Source organism: Pseudorasbora parva, chromosome 12 (genome assembly GCF_024679245.1).
Source record: "Pseudorasbora parva isolate DD20220531a chromosome 12, ASM2467924v1, whole genome shotgun sequence".
NCBI lineage: Eukaryota > Metazoa > Chordata > Actinopteri > Cypriniformes > Gobionidae > Pseudorasbora > Pseudorasbora parva.
This window is the reverse complement of record NC_090183.1, coordinates 23,763,080-23,790,773: the sequence shown is the minus strand read 5'-3', so window position 1 is coordinate 23,790,773 and position 27,694 is coordinate 23,763,080. Positions and strand designations below refer to the sequence as shown.

At 38.9% G+C, this 27,694-nt stretch overlaps 1 protein-coding gene across 1 annotated transcript; it reads right to left on the bottom strand.

The window, feature by feature from the left end:
* Positions 1-10,751: 10,751 nt before the first annotated feature.
* pik3r5 (phosphoinositide-3-kinase, regulatory subunit 5) lies at positions 10,752-26,792 on the bottom strand. Its single transcript, XM_067458381.1, has 17 exons — positions 26,690-26,792; positions 24,796-24,896; positions 23,432-23,500; positions 22,549-22,687; positions 22,149-22,218; positions 20,809-20,983; positions 20,177-20,345; positions 19,229-19,297; positions 18,171-19,033; positions 17,207-17,332; positions 16,834-16,965; positions 16,361-16,454; positions 14,968-15,044; positions 14,772-14,865; positions 14,154-14,236; positions 13,514-13,629; positions 10,752-12,197 (listed from the first exon to the last, which is right to left on the bottom strand). The coding sequence occupies exons 1-17, from the start codon at positions 26,787-26,789 to the stop codon at positions 12,050-12,052; spliced, it is 2,625 nt and encodes an 874-aa protein (XP_067314482.1). The 5' UTR covers positions 26,790-26,792; the 3' UTR covers positions 10,752-12,049.
* Between the last annotated feature and the right edge of the window lie 902 nt (positions 26,793-27,694).

Here is a 27,694-nt window from a genome sequence, read left to right as displayed (position 1 = left end):
TTAATTGGATAGTTAAGTGCTAGTCTTTATTGGTCAGGTGCAGTTAGAAAAGATGTGTCTTACAGTTTTTGCCCATTGCTTGAACACATTTTGCAAAACTTCGCTCACTTTGCCAAAACTCTACACACAAATAAACATGACACAACACTGGGAAATATACAATTCACATCTGTGTCAAATTGAAACTCTACTATCAAAGCCTAAACTTTGCTACCAAAACCTAGCATTCCTTTGTCAAAATGTAACTCTGATGACAAAATGATACACACTTGCATCATATGAATACACTTTCAGATCAGGGGGAACACACTATTCTACTTTATATAAAACAATTTAGTCTTTAATTTTCCCTGTTTTTATTCAGTTCATCAGTTAGAATTTACATTTACATTTATGCATTTGGCAGACGCTTTTATCCAAAGCGACTTACATTGCATTCAATGTACACATTTTTACATTATATTGTCAGTACTTCGTACTGCAGTACTCCACAGCTTTATGTGAAGCAATGCAACACTTTTAGTTTTTTTTTTTTTTCAACAAAGGTTTTTACAACAACCAAAAATGAAAGTATACTGAAATGTTACAAATGACATAATACTATACTTCACACTACAGTACAATCTCGATGGTACAGTGCTATGTACTGTACTGTATGTTACACAAAACTAAAAAGCACTAGCCAACTTGCAATACAGTAATGTGATACGGTACAGTATGTAGATAGATACAGTCTGGAATGGAGAGTTGCTGTTTTCCAATCTGAATGTCCTTATGATGGATGCAACTGTGAACTGGCTTAGATGTGGGTGGACTCTCTGCCCAGCTTTCCTCACTGTCAGGCCATGACTTACCACATCAACAACCAAAGTTGCTCTAATATCATCTGAAATATTTTTCTGAATATTGTTCTGTGTATAGCTCTTTGATAGCCTGACAAGCCAGACCCACATCAAGATGTTTGTTCACTTGCGGGCAGATTAAATTTGCTGCCGCTAGGGTGCGTCTAGATTTCTAGGCTAGCTCTTCTCTCTCTCTCTCTCTCTCTCTCTCTCTCTCTCTCTCTCTCTCTCTCTCTCTCTCTCTCTCTCTCTCTCTCTCTCTCCCCCCCTGCCTCAATGCTTGCAAAGTTCTCAAAATGGCTTAACTGTGGCCTATTTGTGGTTGGCTGATTGTACAATATCAACAAAATGTATAGTATGTCAGTTATGTCTGTGATCGCAAGTAAAGAAAGTGCATGCACATATTAGATATGTGTATTAAAGTAGAAGCAGAGTAATATAGCTACTGCTATGCTGTTAATATAAATTAAAGAACAAAAGCAAAACAGAAAATCACTCACTGCTCTTGATTGAATAACTTTAGTAGTTTTAATAACAATCCATTTCTTACTTAAATGCTGCTGTTAAATGTTCTGGAGAAGATAAACATGGCAGACTTTGTACAGCTCACTAAGAGGGCGGGTCTATGCTAATAGGGCAGTGTCTGTTAGCAGTAGTGGGCGGGCCTGTGTAATGTCACATCACATTGCATAGAAACTGCAAACAACTTATTCTGAGACACTATGATTTATAGGGATGCAAAAAAGGGATTTAGTTGATTTTTACCATTATATGATGGTTGTGTACACACCGCCAACACACATCTGTGTTAAAAAGAAAGTGATTTTTGCATATAAGGTCCCCTATGATGAGATCATTGTTACTTCCGAAATGAATTAATAATGTTAGCAAACTGCAATATTTGTATCATCTTACAACTGTACATTTCTGACATATTTTCATTACTTGGATACAGTCACCTAACAAATTATTATTGTAATGTAGACATGCATTTTCAGTAAAGTTGAAACTATTTCTTTTAAACTATATTTTGTGAAATGTACTATACAAATAAATGTGAAAAGGGTGAACTTGGTAGTAAAACAACTATTGTCATTGGTTGACATAATAGCCTACACACTCATCTTTGCATCAATAAAATATATTTATGCAAAGATGAGTGTGTATATGTCAAATGCTTACAACAGCTTTTTTTTATCACCTACACTGTAGGAAAAAATATTTAAAGTATAAAGTTGTCACAAACGCCAGTGAAGATTCCACCGTCGGCCACCAGGGGTCGAACTCCCCAGAGTACTAACCTCATATCGGACTTCATCTCCCATACACCCTCTCTCTGGACTGATTACTGCACACCTGTTCTTAATTATCATGCCTACATAAACTCTGCTCACACACACATTCATTGCGAAGTCTTGTTTGCCCCGGCTACATTTCTGAGCGTTATTCCCTGTGTTTATTCCTGCCTGTGTTTGACTCTGCTTTGGATTACTGTTTACGACCCTGTTCTGCCTGCCCTTGATCTTTGTTTGCCTGGACTCTGATTCTTGCCTGTTTGCTGCCTGCCCTGACCACTTGCCTGTTATGACCACGATTGATGCCCTGTCTCTGATATTCCTGTTTTCCCTGGTTTACCGACCCACGCCTGCTTGTACTGTGAGTTTGTATTATTTTAATAAACTGCACATGGATCACAATCTGCCTGAGTCCTTGTTACAGAAGACTTCGCCTCCTAAAGATCCAGCAGTTCTTATGCACTTTTCCCATGAACCAACAGTACAAGCGAATCAACTCATGATCCACCAACAGCAACTTCGTTGTTTGACCAACACTGTGGAGGAACTGGTAAAGGCAGTCCAGAAACTTCATCAAACCCCAGCGGTCTCCAACACCTCAATGCTGCAGCCAAATCAGGTAGTACCACCAACACCTGTGAACACGATAATAAGCAACCCTCACCTGGCGTTTCCTGAGAAGTTTGATGGCACTCCATCTAAATGTAAGGGCTTTCACATGCAATGTTCAATGTTTTTAGCCCAACAGCCCTCTCTTTACTCTACTGATGCAGGCAAGATTTCCTTGATGTGTTCACTTCTCACGGGCAAAGCACTCGAGTGGGCAACGGCGGTCTGGGATAATCAAGCCTTAGAACAAGTCACGTACTCTCACTTCATTCAACGCTTACGCACTGTGTTCGAGCATTCTGAAGGAGGATGGAGCGCGGGGGAGCAATTGCTTGCATTACATCAAGGGAACAGTACAGCTGTGGAATTCGCTCTCAACTTCCGCACACTGGCAGCGCAAACCATATGGGTGGATGACACATTGAAAACTTTGTTTCGCCAGGGTCTTAACTATGAACTACAGTCAGAACTCGCTTGTAGAGACGAAGATAAAACCCTAGATCAGTTCATCGAGCTGGCTATCCGCATCGACAATCTCATTCGTTCATGGCGATGTCCAGGAAACTCCCGATTTAATGGTCCATCAACCAATAACGAGGAACCCATGCAGGTCAGAAACTCTCACCTATCCACGGAGGAGCGGGATCACCGCGTCAATAATCACCCCTGTCTGTATTGTGGTCTCGCTGGACACTTTAAAGCTGACTGCCCGAGCCGACCTCCACAGACACAAGCCCGAAGGGTGAGTTTACTTATTTCTGCCATCTCTCAGAACAACTGTTTTGATCTACCCATTACCTTGACATATGAGACTAAGATGATACACACCAAAGCGTTAGTCGATTCTGGGGCCGCAGGCAATTTCATTGATGAAGAGCTGGCACGGCAATATGGCATTCCTCTAACCCCCTGTAACTCTCCCTTGGCAGTGGCAGCGCTAGATGGGCGCCCTCTGGGGTCTGGTCATGTGCAATACACCACTGTCAAACTCAAGCTCCAAGTGGGCGTTCTTCACTCCGAACTCATCCGTCTCTACGTCATTCATTCTCCACACAACCCGGTCATTCTGGGCTTCCCATGGCTTCAAGAACACGACCCGCAGATATCCTGGCAAGAAAAACAGATCACCCGTTGGAGCGTCACCTGCCATGCCAAATGTCTACGCTCAACGCAGCCACAACCCAGCAAAGCCACGGCCCTGATTAACACCGTAAACACCATTCCAGGAGTCCCACTGGAGTATGCCGATCTCATCGAGGCTTTCAGTAAGTCCAAAGCATCACAACTCCCACCGCATCGCAACAATGACTGTGCCATAGATCTCCTACCAGGAACCATGCCACCTAGAGGACGCATATTTCCTCTTTCTGAGCCTGAGGATCAAGCCATGAAAGACTACATCAAGGAAGAGCTAGCAAAGGGTTTCATTCGACCATCCACGTCACCGGCTGCAGCCGGCTTCTTCTTCGTGGGAAAGAAAGATGGAGGTCTGAGACCTTGCATTGACTATCGTGGCCTTAATGATATTACAGTTAAATTCAGATACCCGCTACCTCTGGTCCCAGCGGCTCTAGAACAGTTGAGAACTGCCCGATTCTTCACCAAGCTTGATCTCCGCTCCACCTACAATCTCATTCGTATCCGGGAGGGGGACGAGTGGAAGACAGCCTTCTCCACAAGCAACGGGCACTATGAGTACCTCGTCATGCCCTTCGGGCTGTCCAATAGTCCTTCAGTGTTCCAATCCTTCATCAACGACATCTTCAGAGACATGCTCAATCAGTGCTTGGTGGTGTACATCGATGACATACTGATCTACTCAGACACCATGGAGGAACATGTTCAACAGGTCCGCACGCTTCTGCAGCGTCTGATTAAGCATCAGCTCTATGCCAAGGCCGAGAAATGTGAGTTCCATCAGTCATCGGTGTCGTTTCTTGGGTACATCATCAGTCCGGAAGGAGTGGCGATGGACGAGAAGAAGGTTCAGGCAGTCCTGGGTTGGCCTCAACCTGCTACACTGAAGGAGCTTCAAAGGTTCCTGGGGTTCGCCAACTTCTACAGGAGATTCATCAGGAATTTCAGTTCAGTCGCTGCACCGCTCACAGCCATGACCAGAGGGGGAAACACCAAATTACGGTGGTCAACAGATGCTCTCCAGGCATTCAACACATTAAAGAGTCGTTTCACTACCGCTCCCATTCTACACCATCCTGACCCACACTTGCCGTTTGTGGTAGAAGTAGATGCCTCCAACACCGGAATCGGTGCCATTCTCTCCCAACGACAAGGTAACCCACCTAAGATGTTTCCATGTGCTTACTTCTCCAGAAAACTCTCAACCGCTGAACAGAATTATGACGTGGGAAACCGTGAGCTACTGGCTATGAAGGCTGCGTTTGAGGAGTGGCGACATTGGCTGGAAGGAGCAAGACATCCGTTCCTAGTACTAACCGATCACCGGAATCTGGAGTATCTACGTTCAGCTAAACGATTGAATCCCAGGCAAGCCAGATGGGCACTTTTCTTCACTCGTTTCAATTTTACTATTACATATATCCCAGGTTCAAAGAACACCAAGGCAGACGCCCTATCCCGACAATTTGATCACTCCCCTCAAAACACTCAACAAGAGACCATCATCTCTCCCACCTTAGTCCTAGGCCCTGTTCAGTGGGATATTATGTCTGAGATCACGCAAGCACATGCACAGAATCCACCTCCTGCAGAATGCCCTAACGATCGAACATTCGTTCCACCAGAACTCAGGGAAAAGGTCATGCGCTGGGTTCACTCGGCCACAAGCTCCGGTCACCCAGGGATTACAACAACAACACGACTGATAAGAAATCGATTCTGGTGGGAAACACTACAGAATGACGTCACTGGATTCATCAACTCTTGCCACACATGTGCCACAGCCAAGACCCCGAGACAACTTCCAGCTGGACTACTGCAACCATTACCCATTCCCCAACGCCCTTGGTCACACATTGCCATCGACTTCGTCACAGACCTACCAATATCACAAGGTAACACCACCATATTAACTGTTGTTGACCGTTTTTCTAAAGGATGCCGACTGATTCCCCTGCCGAAGCTTCCCACAGCCTTTGAAACCGCTGAACACCTGCTCCACTACGTGTTCCGTTACTATGGACTTCCGGAGGACATTGTGTCAGATCGAGGATCCCAATTCACGTCAAGGGTATGGTCCGCTTTCTTTCGATTACTAAATGTGAATATAAGTCTCACCTCTGGCTATCACCCACAGTCCAACGGACAAACCGAGCGACTAAATCAAGAAGTCTCCAAGTTCCTTTGCATGTACTGCCAGCAAAATCAGACAGATTGGATTCGCTTCCTTCCCTGGGCAGAATATGCACAAAACTCAATCCTTAAACCTTCCACTAAACTCACGCCTTTCCAGTGCATCCTAGGATTCCAGCCGCCACTGTTTCCCTGGTCAGGAGAACCATCTGAAGTTCCCGCTGTAAACGATTGGTTCCAGCGCAGCGAAACTATCTGGAACCAGACTCGCGTACACCTTCAACGAGCCATAAACAGGGTCAAGCAACAGGCTGATCGACATCGTCGTCCCCATCCAAACTACACACAAGGACAATGGGTATGGCTATCCACCCGGGACCTACGTCTACGACTCCCATGCAAAAAGCTCAGCCCCAGGTATGTGGGACCATTCAAAATTATCAAACAGATTAACCCAGTTGCATACCGTCTGGAATTACCTGCCACTTACCGCATCTCCCCCACTTTCCATGTGTCACTGTTGAAACCGGCCGGTGGTCCGAGGGTGGAGCAGGAGCCCGGCGAGGCAGGCCCCCCACCCATGATCGTGGAAGGCGAGGAGGCATTTGCTGTGCGGGATTTGCTAGATTCCAGACGCCGGGGGCGCCAACTCCAATACCTGGTCGACTGGGAGGGGTACGGTCCGGAGGAGAGGTCCTGGGTCAACTCAGAGGACATTCTGGACCCCATCTTGATCAATGAATTCCATAGGACTCACCCGGAAAAACCGGCCCCGCGACCGCGTGGAAGGCCCCGGCGTCGGATGTGCTCTCGCGTCAGGAGCCGCTCGCAGGGGGGGGCTCTGTCACAAACGCCGGTGAAGATTCCACCGTCGGCCACCAGAGGTCGAACTCCCCAGAGTACTAACCTCATATCGGACTTCATCTCCCATACACCCTCTCTCTGGACTGATTACTGCACACCTGTTCTTAATTATCATGCCTACATAAACTCTGCTCACACACACATTCATTGCGAAGTCTTGTTTGCCCCGGCTACATTTCTGAGCGTTATTCCCTGTGTTTATTCCTGCCTGTGTTTGACTCTGCTTTGGATTACTGTTTACGACCCTGTTCTGCCTGCCCTTGATCTTTGTTTGCCTGGACTCTGATTCTTGCCTGTTTGCTGCCTGCCCTGACCACTTGCCTGTTATGACCACGATTGATGCCCTGTCTCTGATATTCCTGTTTGCCCTGGTTTACCGACCCACGCCTGCTTGTACTGTGAGTTTGTATTATTTTAATAAACTGCACATGGATCCCAATCTGCCTGAGTCCTTGTTACAAAAGTATATATTTTAAATATAAAAATAAGTTACCTGGTTGCCTTAATTTTGTGTTCATTGAAATTAAAAATGTCAGTTAATGTACATTTTTGAGACTCGGCAACCTTTATTCAAATATTATTAAAAGATTTTGTAAGCATATTTGGTCATTTTAAGGTAAACCAACAAATTTCTTTTACAGTGTAATTAGTAAAACTAAGATTAAACTCTGTTTGTAAGATAGGGAATGAACAGACATTTTAACATTTATTTTATATTGTAAATCAAATCAAAATGTACATTTAATAATAATAAAACATTAAGTGTCAGCATCGGGTAATCAAATGTTAGACTCACTTGTGGTCTTTGCACCCACTTGGGCCAGATACAGGAAATACGTAATGTAAGTTGACAAGCAGTCAAGTGCAAAGGCTAAAAATGTGGTTGACTGGGAAAGGCCCACGTTTTTTTTTTCACCCTGGATATGACATGGTTATAGTAAGAGGTGTGACATTTGACCAATCAGAGCACATTGCTCTTTTCAGAAGGAGGGTCTTCATAGAAACAGGAGTTAAACAGAATGTTACTGGGAAGAGAGGTTGAAAACTTGAAACCACTTGACAACCTATTAAAAACCTACTAGACCCCAAACACAAAATAAAGATTTTGTAAAGGGGCATAATAGATCCTCTTTAAGGTTTTGCAATTCTATATGCCTTGAAATGACTATAGTAACATATTGCCAGTGATGTAACAATAAGCATTCACTGATAAAATTATCTTTTGTAGAAGCTCTAAAAGCTATTTTTTTTTAGATTCTGTGTAAAGCCTATGGCAAAAGAACAGTCACATGACAAAAGAACAACCAATTTGGACCAGGAGACTTGTGTGTCAAACTAATCACGTCAGATTTTTTTTGTAATCCATAGTCCATGCCATAGATATCTACACATAGAAAACGCAATGAAAATTTCCAGACCATCTTAGTCACATTTCAGAAGCTGTTCGTCACTCACTAGGCTACCACACAATGCATTTATTGAAAATGTCACTTTTTTACATTAAGGTATTGAGAACTTGAGGGGACATTGTCTAAGGGTTAGTTCCCCCAAAAATGAAATTGATGTCATTAATGACTCACTCTAATGTCGTTCCACACCGTAAGACCTCTGTTCAGCTTCAGAACAGTTTAAAATATTTTATATTTAGTCCCAGAGCGTATGCAAGTGTATGCACACTATACTGTCCATGTCCAGAAAGGGAATAAAAACATCATCGAAGTAGTCCATATGTGACATCAGTTGGTTAATTAGAATCTCTTGAAGCATCAGAAATACATTTTGGTTCAAAAATCACAAAAACTATGACTTTATTCAGCATTGTCTTCTCTTCAGTGTTTGTTTTTAATCCTCAAATAAAGATTTAAGCGGTTATGAATCAGCGGATTGATTCATGATTCGGATCGTGTGTCAAACTGCCAAACTACTGAAATCACGAGACATTGGCGATCCGAATCCTGAATCAATCCACTGATTCATAACCGTTCAAATCTTTATTTGAGGATTGAAAACAAACCAGAAAGAGAAGACAATGCTGAATGAAGTCGTAGTTTTTGTGATTTTTGGACAAAAATGTATTTTCAATGCTTCAAGAGATTCTAAATAAAAGGAAACTCCATTGAGAAATTAACCTAGGGGTAATTAACAGATGGTTACAGACTAGATCGTTCAATGCGATGCGTTTTCATGGAAATCGAATGTAAAGAGTTTTATCTCTAAAAACAGATTAGTTTATAACACTAGTCTATGGGGCACCGGGTAGTGAAATTAAATCGCTAGTTAATACCACTTAAAAGGCTAAAAATAGCCTCACACTAACACTGTAGCATAATGAGGGTCCCTACATGCAAACCAAAGCATTGAGAACTTTGTAAGAGTACAAACAGTTTAATAAGAAGATACTTCATAAACACAGCGCATTACGCGTTCACGGACAGGCGCCATCTTGGAAAACAGTCTCGACTCTTACACAAACTTAATTCCTATCGACCAGCTCACTTAGAACAGTGCTTGTGGCTTACAACGTTCTCAATGCTTCGGTTTGCATGTAGGGACCCTCATTATGCTACAGTGTTAGTGTGAGGCTATTTTGAGCCTTGTTAGTGGTATTAACTAGCGATTTAATTTTACTACCCTGTGTCTACCCTGTGCCCCATAGACAAGCGCTATAAGCTAATCTGTTTTTAGAGATAAAATGCTTTACATTCGATTTTCATGAAAACGCATCCCAGAGAACGATCTACTCGGTAACCATCTGTTAATTACCCCTAGGTTCATTTCTCACCGGAGTTGTCCTTTAACCAACTGATGTCACATATGGACTATTTTGATGATGTTTTAATTACCTTTCTGGACATGGACAGTATAGTGTGCATTCACTTTCATGAAGGAACAGAAAAGCTCTTGGACTAAATATAAAATATCTTAAACTGTGTTCTGAAGATGGAGGTGTTACGGGTGTGGAACGACATTAGATTAAGTCATGACATCAATTTAATTTTTGGTTGAATTAACCCTTTAATTGTCATGAAAAGGTAACATTGTGGAACAAAGACATGGGAAGTCTTCCTGGCCATGACAAATCCGAGAACAGCCTCTCATCAACACAGAACCCAATTGTCTGGTTACCCTGATTAAGGCGAAATCAGGCAAACTGCTGGGTTCATATTCGGGTCTAACTTTCTGCAACTAAAGTCCACTGAAGGCAAGTTGAACCCATGTGCCGTTTATTTTAAAAAATAAACAAAGACCTGGCTTGAGCGTGAGCATGAGCATACCAACAACAGCAGTTATACAAACAAAACTAGACAAGAGACTAATTGAACATTTGGGCTATTTACACTAATGACTAGACAAACCTGAGAGTAAGAGGGGAAGCACAAGACATTGCCTGCATCTTAATGTGCACACTATCCACCCTAAATAGTATGTAACATTAGTAATATTCAATACTATTTAGGGTGGATAGTATATGATGCACATTGGGATGATCACATGAGGGCAAGGTATCACATGATAAACAGGAACTATAGGACCATGAGAATTTCAAAATAAAAGACAAAACTGCAAAACTAATCCAATTGTATGTGCACATTTAAGTTTTTGCTCAATGGCTGGCCATCTTGTGACATTTTTTAGAATCTTTAATAACATCTTGAACAGGCTAATAGTTCATAAGCACCCTGAACAAAGCTGGCCTTCTCAAAGAACATAAAGACTTTGATTGTTGTTTTAGCAGACAGGGGTGTCATTTGATCATACAAATGCCTCTACAACCTGCAGGGCAAAAGCAAGCATTTAAAGTCTATGTGATACTGTTAATAGCCAATAATATCATTGTTAGTCATTATGTATACACACTTGTGAGTAGTAATTTAATTTTAAAGGTGTTTTATTCAACATTTTATTTTGACATGTTACAGTGGACAAATATAAAAACATTGAATGCACCTTATGAATATACATCCATGGAAAGTACCGCTTTATTTCTCTGGGGATGCTAGGATCACAAAATAATTTAAAAAAAGACATTTTGCATAACTGTGTACATTTCAGTAGCACTGGCTATTAGTCTGTACCCACACTTTTTCCAACATATTGTCACTGCAAGATGAAATGTAGTATGATACAAATGGAATGCATCTGCAAATTTTAATAAAAATAATGACAGATGGATATTATTTAAAAATGGTCTGACCTGAGAGTGAGTAAAATCCCTCAATTTGCACAAAAAACACATACATATGTACATTATATATCCCTGCTTGATTATATTGTTAAAATATATACAAGTTTTAAGTGTTTATAAAATAATCAGAGAAAACGATTGTTTTGACAGTTATACTGATTATTTTAGATTACAAATATGCACATGCTCTGAAAGAAAGAAAGAAAGAAATTTCAGTTTGTTTCATTTTTAAACTGTGCCGTATAACACAGCATACTTGACTGAACAGTCTTGGTTTTTATTCACCAGTACGGCCACAGGGTAGAAGTCAACGATTGGTTTATAAGGACCTCTGTTGGCCAACTGATCAAACTGCAAGAAGGGGTGTTTAAACCAGACAGGTTTCAAATCGTTTTAACACCAAAAATAAAACAGCAGATATACAAATATATACAGAAACAATCACTGAATACATAAGGATTTTAAAGGACTAAAATCTGAGGCACCAATGTCTCAATTCTCTGTCCCGACCAAAAGGGGTTCATACACACAATTAAAATAGGAAACATTGTAAAATAATATATATATATTCCATTACAATATTTCCTTTTTATATATCCATTTCCTGAGAATTTTGTATTATAGCTACATAAAAATAATTTTGGCATATATACAACAACATTAAATTGTCCACAGTGCTTATTTTGATGCGGGTTAATATGTACATTAACAAGACTATTCTTGTAGTTAGAAATCCATTCTGGTTGTATAAAAGCATGACAGGCCCAGTTCTAAATCAGAAGTTTGAAACAAACAACCCCACATGTACATGACCCTCCTATAATGTAATAAAAGAACACTTTTACCCAAATGTGTATCTTAGCTTTTGTCTTGAGAGTTGATATGCAAAGGCTGTAGTTGAAAGTGGATAACTGGAATGAATGTTTTAACCAGATTTAAGTCTTGTAAGGCTGGAGTTTTGGGCTAAAGTCTGATCTCTGGGTTTAAGGCTGAGGTCCACTGAAAGTGGCTATAGGCAGGCAAAGAAGAGAGCAAAAGGTTGGCTGCAGAGGCTGGGTCTGAGATGTGAAAACCCTTCCTTTCGTCCAATCAGTCGAACTATCTGGCTTATAACAAACGGACACATCACACCTGCAAAGAAAGAAATCATTTATAAGTGCACAATTGAGTTTACATTTAAATACTAATATAAACTTACTGCCGATGGCGGGTATATTGAAAAAGTTTACCGGTTGTTGGCCACAAAACTATTTTTACTACAAATATTTTTAGTGTCTCTATGGCAATGTAATTATTAAACTGTTTTTTTCTTTCTTTGTGACAAAGTGATGGTCACCTACTCACTTTCATTGACGTATGCTAGTTTCTGTCTAGGCTCAGTAAAACGTGACAACATTTCGTAATTTTGTTCCTCAAATTAAATTATTATTATTTTTAAATACAAATAATGCAAATAATATCGAAACAAAATTAAGAATGAAATATGTATATTGCAAAATATTATTACAATTAAAAACAAAAAAAAATAGTTCACTATATTAATATATTTTTAAACAATTTAAGATGGCAAAGCTGAATATTCAGCAGCTTTTACTAAATTTTTCAATATCACATGACCCTACAAAAATGATTCTAACATTTAATGCTCAAGAAACATTTCTTATTATAAATATTGAAGATGGTTGTGCTGCTTAATATTTTTTTGTGTAAACTGTGATACATTTAGCATGATTCATTGATTTGATTATTTTCAAAGGACAAGCATTTATTTGGGGGGGAAAAATGAGTAAAAAAACAAAAACAATATATATATTGTTTGTAACAATATATCATATATACATACACTGATCCCAACGTGTGTATATATATATATATATATATATATATATATATATATATATATATATTATAAATATAATATAATATTTTTGGGAAAGAAATTAACACTTCTATTCAGCAAGGGTGTGTTGAATTGATCAAAAGTGATAGTCAAGATTTATATTGTTCGAAAACACTTTAAATAAAATGTTATATATATATATATATATATATATATATATATATATATATATATATATATATATATATATATATATATATATATATATATATATATATATGTAATTTCTAAAGGATCATTTAACACTAAAGACTAGAGTAATGGCTGAATATTTTAAAGTACCGGTATGTTAAAATAGAAAACCATTATTTTAAAATGTAGTAATATTTCACAATATTACAGTTTTTTTTCTGAAAAGTTTTTTCTCAAAGTCATGAATTTAATTCACATAGAACAGGTGTAAAAATAGTCTTGTTGACATAAACTTTTATGTTAGATTTGATTTATCGTGATTTATTGATTTATTCATTTATTTGACAGCCCTAAAACATTTTTTTTTCTTTTTAGCCAAACTTTAGCATAAAAAAACAACAGAAACAAGCTGTACCTGGTCACACTCTGTAAAATTTTCTTCTCATCTTGGTCCAGACAAACTGCAAAGGTGGTGTTGCAAATTCCGCTAACCTGAACCTTGTCCACTTTTACTTGTGTGGTGGTCAGTTGCTGGAATACAAACAATGTTATCTGAATAAAACTTTAAAATATTGTAGCTTGAATCTCCCAAATAACTTTCACATTCAAAAACATTTGAGCTTAGTTTATGCGAGTATAAAAGAGCATTGTTACTGGTGTTAAATTGGTCTTGCAAAAGAAAATACGAGATTTATTTTAAACATTTGTAACAAACAGTAAAAAAAAAAAATCAAATGATAAATAAACAAGGTGAAGTACAGTCAGTGTGTGGTGTAAGTGAACCAAAGAGTAACCACTGGCACTGTAAAAATGAAAGTACGACTGACACCAAAAACACAACATGTAAAAACAAGAGCCATATCGTGCAAACTAGTACAGACACAGGTTAATAAAAAACCAAATTGTTTGCTCTTGGTGAAAAAATGTTGTTGTTTGTCGACTGCTACACATTGCTGCAGAAACCACATGAGAGTAACTGTAGGTGTTTGCGCTAAGTTTGTTTCTGGCTGTTTAAACCACAGCTCAGTTTTCTCCCATACTTCCTTCCTGCTCACCTGATTGTAGCCTTTCTTTGATTTAGAGTTTTGTCTCTTTAGCACTTCTGTCATTGTCAAATGAAGGCACTCCATTTTAGAATCTAAAGAAAAATAAATAAATGAAGCAGTTGTGACTTGGTTGATTCGGATTTACAAGCACCAACAATCAAAATTGCACAAAAAACATCTTGGCTGCATTTGAGTGCAGTACAAGCAAATATGTATATATGAGATAATTTGTGAAGAAGAACAACAATCCCATGAAGCACTGCAAATCGCAATAAAAAATTAACAATACATCTAAAACTATTGTCAACACGTGTGTGCTGTTTAGCGATTATTAAAAAAATAAGTTAAAATAACTGATGGCTGATTGATTGATTAACAACCTCGTCGCTCACAGTAAGTCTGTCTTTAAAGGTTTATAAGTAATCATTAAAAATGTATTCCCCTAGGCAGAAAATGAAATGGATTTTTCCTCTATATACACAATATTGCAGTTTACAGTTCAGAAGCATATCGATTCATTTCATTCATCATTTCGTTACATTTAAAATGAAACAATTAACATTGTTACACAAATTAAAATATGTTTTAAAAAGTTCTGTCTATAATGAGATCAATGTTATATTCTACCTAGTTCTTCAGGATTCCTGCAGGCTTTTAGCAGGTTTATGGAGGTGCAGGACTTCTCTGACATCGTCTTCTGACTTCTGCCACTGACATGTATCTGAAAGTAAAGATTAAAAAAGGGAGGTTGAATGAAAATTTGATTACTTGCATTAAAATTCAAATTGATCGTCATTAAAATCTCTGGAATGCTCAATCTTACTCTGTTGTAGGTAACTTCCAATGACAAGGGAACAGCCTCACGGTCTCCATCAATGCCAAATCTCTTACTGGCAGCACCTGAAAAATAATAAAACAATTCGATTCTTTAGAAAAGAAGTCAAGTTAGTCACAGTAACTACAGCAACAAAAAAAAAAAAAAAAAAAAAAAAATCCTGCTATTATAACAGGATCTGAAAAGTTCTTCTTCCTTTTTTCTTTATGACATATAAACATTTTGGATGAGTCTAATTTAAAGCTGCTTCTGTTGCTCTAAAATATCTTCAGAGAAGTGAAGATCTGCTACTACCAAAATTACTTCAGTTAATTATGCAGACAACAGCAAGATGCACAATGATAACGTGTGAAGAGCAATGCACACACTCAAAGCCCTTTTGCAGGACTTTTGTCAGCGATTCAACACAGTCATGAGCCGCTTTGAGCTCCATATGCAGACAGAATTATAGAAGGGTGATTTTACAAGGTTGCTAGATAGGCAAACAAACAGGAGTAAACAGTGTAAACAGTGGAGCATGTACAATGATGAGCAAAAACACAGGTGATGCAAATATCTCCTAGCAAGATCACATATTAAGGACTGGGTGGATCAGATGGTAAGAAAATACATTAATTCTCGTTATCAGTCTGTTTGATGTAGGGAAAATGGGCAGGAATAAAGATCTGAGCGACCCTGATAAGGGGAGTGAAGCGACTGAATCAGGTTTGTGTCTTGCTCCTGGTCAATAGTGGTGAGAATTTTCCAACAGTGGTCCGAGGAGGGACAAACCACGAACAGGCGACAGAGAGTTGGGCGCCCACACAATGCTCATCGAAGAAACGAGGGCAACACAGGCTATCCCATCTGGTGGGATACGTCTATTGTGGCACAAGTCACACAAAATGTTATTGACGGTTATGGGAGGAATGTGTCACAACACAAAGTGCTCTTCTGCGTATGAGGCCAATCAGCTGCAGAACTGGACCTTGGAGCAGTGGAAGAAGGTTGTCTGGTCCAATGAGTTCTGTTTTTGTTTTTTTACATCACATGGACAGACGTGTAAATGTGCACCGTTTACCTGGGGAAGTGTTGGCACCAGGATGCACAGTGGGATGAGGACAAGCCGGTGGAGGGACACATTCCACCTATCTAAACATTGTTGCAGACCAGGTACACCCCTTCAAAGTGTGTTCAATGTGCTGCTATGGCCTCCAAATTTCCCAAATCTCAATCCAAATGAGTATCTGAGGGATGTGCTGGACCAACAAGCTCAATCCACGTTCAATCCAATCTTACCGATAAGTAAACCAACACGCAAACATTATCAAATGATGTGAAATTGGCCATTCAGAGATCTACAAAGATCTGAACTGATATCTTGATGTGTGTTCACACTCACCCATAGCTTTGATGGCTCTTGTACCAGCTGTGTGGCCCAGCTCCAAAGAATGAATAAACACTTCAGTCCGTCTCTCTCCTCCAGCTAGTGTCAACTATAGTCAAGAATAAGAATTCAACTTTTGTGAAACCATTGGATTGCATCATGGTTGTATAAAATGCAAGACAAGTTACAAAATAGTCCAGAAGAGATTAAATACTGTAGCTGTCAATAGTTAAAACCAAGAAACATATAAAAATGTATGAGGATGTCAGAGCGTGTCTTAATTTCTGCAGTGAAACTAACAAATTTGAATGAATGTATACTAAAAAATATTTTTAACACAGAACCCATTGGAGAAAGATGCTCCCCATATTGACTGACAGGCTATAATAGATTTATAACTAAAAAGCCCATGCTACTTTTATGGTACAACTTTAAAAGTCTATGACTGAAACTGCCACAGAATGAGGAAATTGCATGCTTTTATTCACCTCTGCTTGATAGAGCTGAATGAGGGCCGGGCGAGCGGCATGGCGGCAGTAATAGAGCACCAGGTCAGCAAATATCGGTAAATGCTCCTCAGCAACGCCCTCGGACAAGTCTGACTCAATCTTTGATGTTTGCTGCGAAGGCAAGAACATTTGATGTGAATATATTATTCATCAGTCATTGATCAGCATTTTGGCCATGGTGATAATCAAAACAATTCAAAACACTTTCACACACACACAAGTTCCTCATGTGAATGGTTTAAAGGGATGTGGGTTTTTTTGTGTGCGTGTGACCCTGCAAAAAACTGTTTGCTATTTAATGAATGCATTCTCTGTTCATGTGAATGGGTTTGTGTAGACGTGGGAGTATCACCTGGCACATCACATTAACGGGCATGTCCATCAGGCTCAGAGTGTTACGCTCATACCAGGGATCCAGCATTCCCAGCAGATTAGCTATGTCATTAGTGCTGTCCTCCGTCCCATTCGCACTGAGATCCTGTCGATAAATTAATACCAATGTTTCTGTATCAAAATATTACATATGAATGTCTGGACTAACAATGAATGAAAACAAAATTATCTTTGTTTTGACTTCAAAGTGTATACTGATATAAGTGTAAGTAATGTAGGATTTTCTACATCCATATTCCTGCTGAAACTTTAGGGTAGTTTAAGCTGTTTGTGTTGTTGTTGTTGTTGTTGTTGTTGTCTAGCTGTCTCCAAACCTGGCTAAGCTGGTCCTAGCGTGACCAAAAAAATAATTCCCACTAAAACTATCAAGATAGACCATAATATATTAGCCACACTGGGAATCAGCTAGAGCAGATTAACACCATCAGAGATGTGGTTTGATATCCAATTAAGCAATGTGGCCGATACACACCGAAAGTTCTGAGGGTGATAACCACATTTAAATGCGGGAGTAAATCTCCTAAATTTGTGATTCAAGTGTAGCTAATTCAAGTGTGTATGGAATAGAGGAACCACATCTGAAACTGTAATGACTGACGCAGTGGCAATTATAGCAATGGGTTGCGGCTTCTAAGCAAGAAACACGAATGCCAACAGTTAAAAAAGTTTGATGTTTGCTGCTTTTGATCATAGGGAATTTAATAGTTGCATTTACTGCAGGGCTGGTGAGAGCTACGTTGATGATCAACACTTTGTGACAAAATGTATAAAAGAGTCAAGACACGTACTTCTCTCTCAGTGAATTGAAATATGAAAATATGAAATATCAGGCTACACGTATTATGCTAATGACAACATTATTTTACACCGGCATACCTAAAAACAAAGTATACTTTGAGCATCAGTGTTGTAATTTCACTTACAATGCTCGAGACGGATAGTTTCAGTGGACTTGCTGAGAGCTGCGGAGAAGAACCAGGGTTTCTCAAAGAAGAGTTGGCTGGGGTTGTATCCCTCCTTACAGGCACGAAGAAAAACTTCATTTTGAAAGCTTTGGTGAGGTGCGGACAGTCTCTTTCTCTTTTCCTTAGACTGCTATAGGCACGGGCAACCCTCCCTGCCACATGATCTGCCCCAAACACCACCACTCTGATCATAGTGGTCCCTGCTGGCCCTTCCTCATCATCGCTACTCAGAATGGGTCTTCTCCTGTAGCAAACGTACTGCAACTGTGAGAGGGGGGGAACTGGGAACCCTAAATCAGAGCCCCGCAGCCGTACATGCTGTGGCAGAGAATTGGATCTCTTAGAGCGGACGACCACCACTAATTCTTTAGCCTCAGGGCTGCCCAGGCTCTTGGCTCGACAGAGAGAGTTGCTGCTGCGAGGTTTGAAGAGTCGTGAGATGCGCTTGGAAAGTCGTGCGGTGGTTTTGGTCTTGGCCACAGATGCTGTGCTTAGACTGTCCTCCTCAACGTCCTCACAGAAGTCACTGTCTGTGCCCGAAGCTTGAGATGAGTATGAAAGCGTGGAGCGTGGAGAGTATTCGGAGGAAGTGACCGACAGTGTGGAGAACATGGAGTCTTTGGAAGCAGTGGAAAGGGAGGAGACAGTGGAAAAGGTTGATGCCCGATTGTCAATGCAGCCGTTTGATACAAACCCTTCCTCCAAGTCATCATATTCATCATCTTCCACATCGACATTGTCTACATCATCCTCCTCCATGCCCTCAGATGTTTGAGATAAGGTCAATTCAGACTCTATCTCTAGAAGGTCGTTTAGAACATCTAGCAAAAAACAAGATGGAAAATCATGACTCAGAGGGTCATTATTAGCTGGAAGATTAACTTCCAACTCATGAAACCCCTTAATGATATTTTAAACTAAATCAAAACGACTGCAAATCAATCTTCTAATGTTTATAATTCCAAAACAGCCAAACAATGTTTGAATAAAAAAATGGCTTGAATTCAGTGTCCTACCAAAATTATCCTTGTCCCAATGGAAGGTGTAGCACTTGGCTGCTGGAAGGCTGAGCGTCTGAAGAACCCCTAGTGACACAAACACAACAAAGCCTCTCATTAATCACCAGCCCACTCCAAACCCAACACACCACTGTTTCCCAAGCCAAAAAACCATGCCATCAGCTTTATTGCTTCATGTTAGCCATCCATCTTGGTTAAGTTTCTAAGAGTCGGTGCCAGGTAAAATGTGCTACTGCTGCCTAGACAAATAGTGTAGTATGTCACCAAGCAACAACCAGGAAACTCTATAGGATGTAGACCATTCTATGGCAAATTCAAACTGCCAAAAGTATGTGGACACCCAAATATTTCAAAGTCATTGGCTTTAATAGGGAGTTTACTATAACAGTTTCCATTCTTCTGGGAAACATGGCTACAGTGATTTGATCCCATTCACACAAAATGTAAGGTTATGGGTAATGGAGCCTGGTTTGCAGCTGAGATTCCAATTCATCTCACAGGTGGTCAGTGGGTTTGGTCTTAGTGAAAGCCTGTCAAGTTCTGCCCTATCATACTCTGTTAAATTGTTTCATTATGGACCTTGCTCTGTGAACAAGCACACTGTCTTTCTGCAACAAAAAAGGCCCTATTATGCTAAAAGGTTTGTTGAGATGTTGGCTGAAATAGCCACATGCTTTAAATAGAAGGTGTCCACACACTTTGGCCAGACAGTCTATGATGCAGCATATTGGGGTCCCATGGAAGTTTGCTAAGGTACCCTAGTGGGTCCTGTTCCCCGGTTGAGAACCGCTGATTTAGAAAGAGAAATGGAATTGTAAAAAAATATCAAGATTTCATAATACTCTTCATATTAGTTTAGACTCAAGTCTGGTGACAATCCAAAGCACACTCCTCTGTCTCTTTAGGGTTTGTGAGGTGGGCTGGAAGTAAAAAGTGAGACTGTACCATCTGACATCATGCCATTGGAGGATGGAATGTCAAGTTTTTCTCGCAGCGCCTCCAGGCCAACCTCCACATGTTCTCGAGCTTTAGCTATATCCGTCATGGCCGCTGCAGACTCCAGAAGGTCACTCACTGAGGACAGGGCCTGTGCCAACTCATCGTCACCAAGGCACTGAAAAGGAACCAACTTAGTCATATATCCGCTTATGTTGTTAAGTCATTCTAAGTCATAATTTGATGCATGTTTAACTGTGTTTCAAATTAAGTTACCCCTGAGTCAGAATCTGATGATTGTTTAACTGTGTTTCAAATTAAGTTACTCCTGATTCAAACCTCAAGCTAATCTCAAAAAGTGAATTTCACCTTTTGTAAGCAATACTATTATAACAATCTTTACCCATTACTCCCACTCAATCCATCTATTTCATCTACATTAGCCACCCACGAACCGACATGAGTCATTTGTTAACACATCCAGTTATCAACTCCCCCCTTCACACACACACTTCCTGACTCCCACTAAGTGACAAGCCCACACTTCACAACCCCTCAATCATAATCTGATGCACATATTCATTTTGTATCAACTCCAGTCTTTTGGAGACCATTAAAACATCTTGTCATGTGAGGTGTACCTGTAGAGCACCGTTGATGGTCTGTAGTGGGTATTTAGTTCCAAGCACTGCCTGGAAGCTGTGTTTAATGAGTGTAACGCTACTCTCTCTCTGTGAGACCTCCGCTCCACTGAGCTGCTCCGCCACAGACAGGAACTCAGCAGGCACCTCAGCCGGGTTCATCAACAACACCGTACTGCAACGGAGAAAACATCAGAAAACATCACTGTAGTGAAGCAGAAACACTGAGAAAACACATCTGCCGTGTCCACAGGAAAGGCTTTATGTGTGTTATTTTCTAACATATTTTATTTGGAAATAACAACAACCATGTTTAAATAACTCATAGAAATGCCATTTTGTATGACATAAAGACATTGTGGCATAATCTTATTATAGGACAGTTGTTTATCCAGAAAAGATCCCAGGCCAGCCTTTATATTAAAAAAAACTACCATGGTGATTCCATGGTATTTTTTATACCAGGGATCTTCAAGTCCAATCCTTGAGGGTCAGTCAAGTCACCTTTATTTATATAGCGATTTTTACAATGCAGATTGTTTCAAAGGAGCTTCACAGTGTTAGCAGGACAATAATGCAACTGTCAGGCAGACTTTAATCCAAGCCCAACCTGTAATTATGATCACCTTAACTAGCTTGGTCGTCATGTTGCGTAAGGGTTTGAGCTAAACTTAGCTAGACACTTGCCCTAGCTACAAATACCGTTCAAAAGTTCTGATGAATATTATTTTCTATGGGGATTTTTAAGCATTTTGGCCATTCATTTATACAACAATAGCATTTTGGGGGCCTGAAAACACCAACTTTTGCAAGTTTTTGAAGATCATACCGTTATTGTCTCTGTAAACTACAAAAAACAGTGACGTCATGCGTGTTATGTGTTCATTCTATGGGCGCATAGTGTTTCAACTACTGGTCTGGCATGCATAGTACAGCATTTTTAGCAGTTTTCGCATACCCATGTGAACAGGGATCCTTTTGATAACATTTTCGTCTGTATACAAAAAGAGTAAAAGAAATTTGGTGCTTAAAAACATTTCTTAATTTATCAATGGTGACAACGTGTTTGCGAAGAAGAAAAAAACAACTTTTGAATTAGTGGTATATTATAGCGTTTCTCAAATGGTCATGTTTAAGGACTCAAATGAATGCACAAATTTCTCATCTTATCTTCTTATCATTGTATTACTTGTATTAAGTATTGTGTTGGAATAAGACAAATCAATTTTGGATATCCAAGAACTGACACAGGAAGCGAGAGGTGAAGACTGCAACCACAAAGGGCTGAGCAATAACTGACACAACAGGATTTCCTCCTGCTTCTGTGGAAACACACTCACATGATCTTAGAACGATGACTTGAGACGGCAAGGCCTTGTTCCTCTCTCACCAGCCTGTGGTACGAAATTCCTGATACAAGCAAAGGCACACAAGAACACATTATTTCATCAGATTTGAACATTATGTAACAAACAAAATCTTAGTGAAAGTACTGACGTTAGAGTGTGTGTTAAGTAATCTCCAAGGTACTACTAGTGCTCTTAAAACAGATAAACAAGATATTTTGAAAATAATTGCAATGCTTCTTGAAACCACTGAGGGGCAGTATGTCACTGCACTTTTCTGGAATTAGCAAATTGGGACAAGGTGCCTTATTAAGGACCAGCTAGTTAACCTTGTCCCAATCTGGATGATAACTGATAAAAGTTTATCTTGCGTGTATTGATGTCAATGTGCTACCTGGAGCTCTAAGCTCTTGATGTAAGGTGGAGAGCAGGTTACGACACACACTGCAGTAGGGTTCAGGCCATGCAAGGAAGCCATGAAACACTTCACAAGCTTCTGTTAGAATCTCTCCATTAGGTGGACAAAGAGGCATCTGCAAAGAAAAAAAAACAGACATATGTGACTTCACTGGCATCAGCTTCAACCTGAGAAGAATAATGCTGCTGCTTTTCATTTGTCTAATTTAATAGTAAACGTTGCACTACAGACCCCATTATTAGCAGAAAAATGAAATTCATATATGAATTTCATATTATTTGATTAGCGATGCATTGAGGTTTCTTTATTTTATATGTTTCAAACTAGGTTTTACAAGGTTAATACATAAAATCAAGTTAATTTCACATCATTTAATATCACTATTTATTTTTTTAATTAGACACATTTTAGTTGACTGACTGAAGAGCAGAGATGCATAAAATATAATAATAACAGCTTATGGCAAATTACTTAATATTATTTTAATAAGACTTTTTTTTACAAATTAGATTTTTTTTTTTTTTTATAAATGTTCAAGCCATTTAATTACATATCACAAATCACTGAATGTATGAATTGCTTTTTATCTTTTTACATTTTTTATTTTTGCAGAAAAAAGATGAATGTTGAGTTTCTGTAAATTAACACTGAGAAGTCTAGGCCCAGCCAAAAAGCAAATCCCGTCTATATCCCTGTCAGGGACATAAGCGCAACTGAGACCCAGTGAGAAAATTACAAAGAACAAAGACTAATTCTACAAAACAGAAGTAAAAATTCCATTAGTAATTCCTGGTTTCTGATTACATGGAATTGGTAAATTTGTTCTAGAATTATAAAGCCAGTGTCCAGGCCGCTTTACCTGCAGGAGTGTGGACTCAAACATGAGAGCCAAGGGGGCCACAAGCTCGTAATGACACTCCTGTTGAACCTAAAACAGCAGGGAAAGATATACAGCATCACCTTTACATACCACCTACAGACAAACTTACATTGAATTCTTCATCTCATCCAAAATAAATGTAAATAAATACATTTTTGATAAACCGAAAAAGGTACACTATGCAACTTTTGGCCCTCTGGTAAATAAAAAAAGTTTTGCGGAAGAACATTGTTCAGGTTGTGCTTCTGCTCTGCATAACTGTGTGGTTGAATATGACCCTTCACAATTTACTGTAGATAATGCTTTACAATGAACTCCATTAGATAGCAACATATGGCGTTTCATCTGTTCGAAATAAATACCTTGGTTATGTTGGGTAATAAAAAGGCCATCTCCGAGTTTTTACAACTTTTAAATGAATTAAGTTATAATACAGTTGAAATAAGTTTCAATGAAATTGAAATTTCGGTGAATTAAGTATATGATGTATTATATGATGTTATGACAAACTACATCCCTTTCTCCACTGACGTTCTAAGTTGATCAAAGTGTTTCTAAGAATGCTGATATTTCGAAGACTGATTCTGAGAAGGCGAATGGGAACATGGTTTGTTTAACATTAGCAACACATTATTAGCTGTTTGATAATGTAGACAAGCAAAAGGCTAATCATATTTATTACTGTGTTCGACGTTTGTAGAGAGCGATAATTTTGTGCAGCGTTTACTACAGTAACTTCAGTAAAAGTTGACCGGGTGGATCTCTGAGGTGGTGAGAGAGAGGAGACGTGGCTAATTTGCATATGCATGCGTATACTAGAGTGTAGTTACATTAAAGCTAATTTTTTAAGGTATGAAGGCTTTTTTTTTTACAGGAAACAATGTTTAAATGTCAATATGGTTATCAAAGATGAACTTTAAGGGATAAAATAATTCACTAGGGGTGCTTTAATAGATATGTCGAGATATGTGCAGGTGAGTGACATATGTACGCAATTTCCTGTAACAAAATCGACAGGTCTAAAATATACACACTTATAACCATAGCACAGTGGATCAGGGTAAGACGAAATACATTTTGGAATAAGGACTGATGATGTACTGACTTGTTATTTAAATTGTGTTAAGTTTGAACAAAATATTCTGTACCTTTAACTTATTATGAACAACACCAATTTCTTTGCATAGATTAGATCTTATCTGTCACAGCCTGCAGAGCCCACAAGGGGGCATAGAGATCTCAACCCAGAGGGCATAGACAGTACACAAAAGTGACAGAAAGTATCACCTCTATGCGGATGTAGTACTCTTTTTAGTTAGCAGTGTGTTTACATGCGTACTCACCTCTCTGGCTTTTCTGAGAATTTGATGCAGCAGAATGAGAAAATTGTCCGGGTCTCTCTTTACCAGCTCTTCTAGACTCCAGCGGTTCATACACCAACCAGCTGCACAAACATGCATAGATAGACACACATAAAAACCTAGTTGTGAAACTGGCACAAATGTGTGTGACTTATGCCTCAGATGAGATGAAGATGATATTAATAAACAAGTCCCTCAAAGTAAGCATGTAGCCACTGCACAACCTGAATAACATCAATTGAGTCAAGCACACATTGAAGCAGATCAATCAGAACACACGCATCAGACATCTAATCTGTTTAGGGTCATGGGTTCCCTGCTCTAAACGGTGATGTGCAGTTTTGGTTAGAATTCTGAGAAGAACATACGCACTGTGGTGTACAAATTGAGAGCAGCAGTGCTATAACAAATGATCCTGGTTTAGTGACAAAACTTGCGCAACCACAGAACAATTTAGAACATGAGCTGCCTACTTAAAGCTTTCCTGCATTGGCAGATGCCAATACCAATACCAATTCTACTTTCTTCGTAAGACAAAATACATTTGAGCTTCCTGCACAACTGAAGGTGTCAAATAATAAATTTCCTTTATAACTGTCTCTGTGAAAAAACATCTTTTCTCTGAATCTATTACCAGTGCCATAACTGTTTATCAGTAAATATGACGGGTGTGAGCTTTTGTTCGACTTAACACAAAAAAACTGTTTCCTGGTTCATAAAAACACCAACCAACGCAAATGTACAAATAATAAATATTCTATTCATGGCCTTTGCAAAAAAGAAAAAGAAAAAGAAATCAGGCCTAATTGAAATGTCCCATTGTGATAGCCTATAACAGCTAATCATGCCAACTTTGAGGCGATAGGGTTAAAAACTGCTTTTATAGTGAAACAGTAGTATTTTGTCATGTTCACACAAATCATTGCTACAGTCAGGTGCAGGTGGGCGGATGTAGACACATGCCCACTCAGGTGGCATTTACACCCACCCAGTCACAGGATTATATGGGTCAATGACAAATAAGAGTCTTCACGATTAAAGAAAATCTTTTAAAACGTGCCAAATTCCTATGTACTTGTATTTATACTGGTTTCATATGGTTTTGAACAACTTATATTTATTTTTTGAAGAAAATTTTTATTTGAACGAATCAAAAAATGACATGTTTTAACCATCAAGTAAAACGTAATATCATATGTTCTTTGCCTTATCATAAAAAGGTCAATTTATGTGATGTTTTTAAAAACATTTCCTGTTTAGTTATCTTTCTCTAATGTTGGCAGCATCGCATGACTTGTTGATTGCATCACCAAAAATATGAACAAGCAATGAAGCAGTTATTATTTTCTATATTTAATGTTTTCTTTAATATATATATATATATATATATATATATATATATATATATATATACTTTTCCCACCTGCTTAGTAAGGTTTTATTTTCAAGAATTCTATTCTTTTTTATGAGACTTTTATCTTTCATTATAATAACAGGATAAGTGTTAAAAAGTCAATTTTTTATACCCTATTCTCACTGAAAAAAGAATTAAAACAATTTCATTAAAAAACATGCCCATGATAGAAGAGGTGTATTTTAAATCACAATGCGCATGTATTGCATATATGTACTTTTTAGTAAATGATTAATCCAAAAAATGTTGTCACTGAAATATTTGCATGAATTAACACCGAGAACCCAATTTGCAATCAGCTAACAGGCCAACCCAAATCCTGCCTATATCCCTGTCAGCGACATAAACTCAATTGAAACCCAAAAAGTAAAATTAGAAAGAAAGAACACAAATAAACTACAAAACAAAGAAATGAAAAAACAGAAGCAATCCAGCAGCAGAGGGTAAGTGGGGTGGCCTTACCATTCCAAGATTGTGCCAGGCTTTCTGATGACCGGAGTCCATCCAGGCATCTCTCCAGCGCGTGCTGGATCCGGTCCTCTGTGCACGAGGTGTGCTGCATCTTGACTCTCTTTACTATAAAAAAACATAAGAACTAAAGTCATATAAAGGAAGCTGTAAACTCTACCTGTTTTTGAAATAGAGAAACAAAAGGACACCGTACGCATTGCCTCCTTCATCTGATCTGTAAATATAATACCAAGAAAGTATTACATAATAGAGTTGAACAGCTTCCTTATATTTAAATGGGAGATCGGTCAAATAAAAATGTTATGCTTTCATGTTAGAGGTTTCAGTCAGCCTCTATATCCAATAACACAGCTTGTGTAACCTAAAAGAAATAGCAGCATGTGTAATAAAATGTCTTTCATTCCAGATAATGATATCTACATAGACAAACACACGCACACCTGCTTGTGCCTTTTTTCAGGGAAGTAAACACACAGCATCCTTTGCATGTCTGTAAATGGTATTGAGGTTTAGGAAAATGTTCTACCCAGTGTCGGAGAATTTCAAGAGAACTATCATATTTAGGGATTATTAAGGGGATTGCCTACTGTTTGTTTTTCTTCCTGATAACATTTAAAGTTCCTAACATTAGCTGTTAGAATATGGCACCTGCCATCTAGCAATAAACAACATTATGTAGCATGCTGTCTGGCTACGTAATGTTGTTTATTGCTAGATGGCAGGTTCCATGCTTCTAAAAGCAAATGTCAGGAACTTTAAATGTTATCAGACGGAAAAAAAAAACAGTAGGCAATCCCTGTAATAATTCCTAACTATGATAGTTCTCTTGTTGACCAACTGGCAATAGTTAGGGCTCTTTTCAGATTCAAAAGAGACCAAGATAACTTTTTACGTAATGCCATAAAAATGATGACCAAAAATGTGCAGTATTTGCAACCGGTCACAGGATATACATACATGGGTCATAAATGTGTAGATATAGGCTATAATTATCCA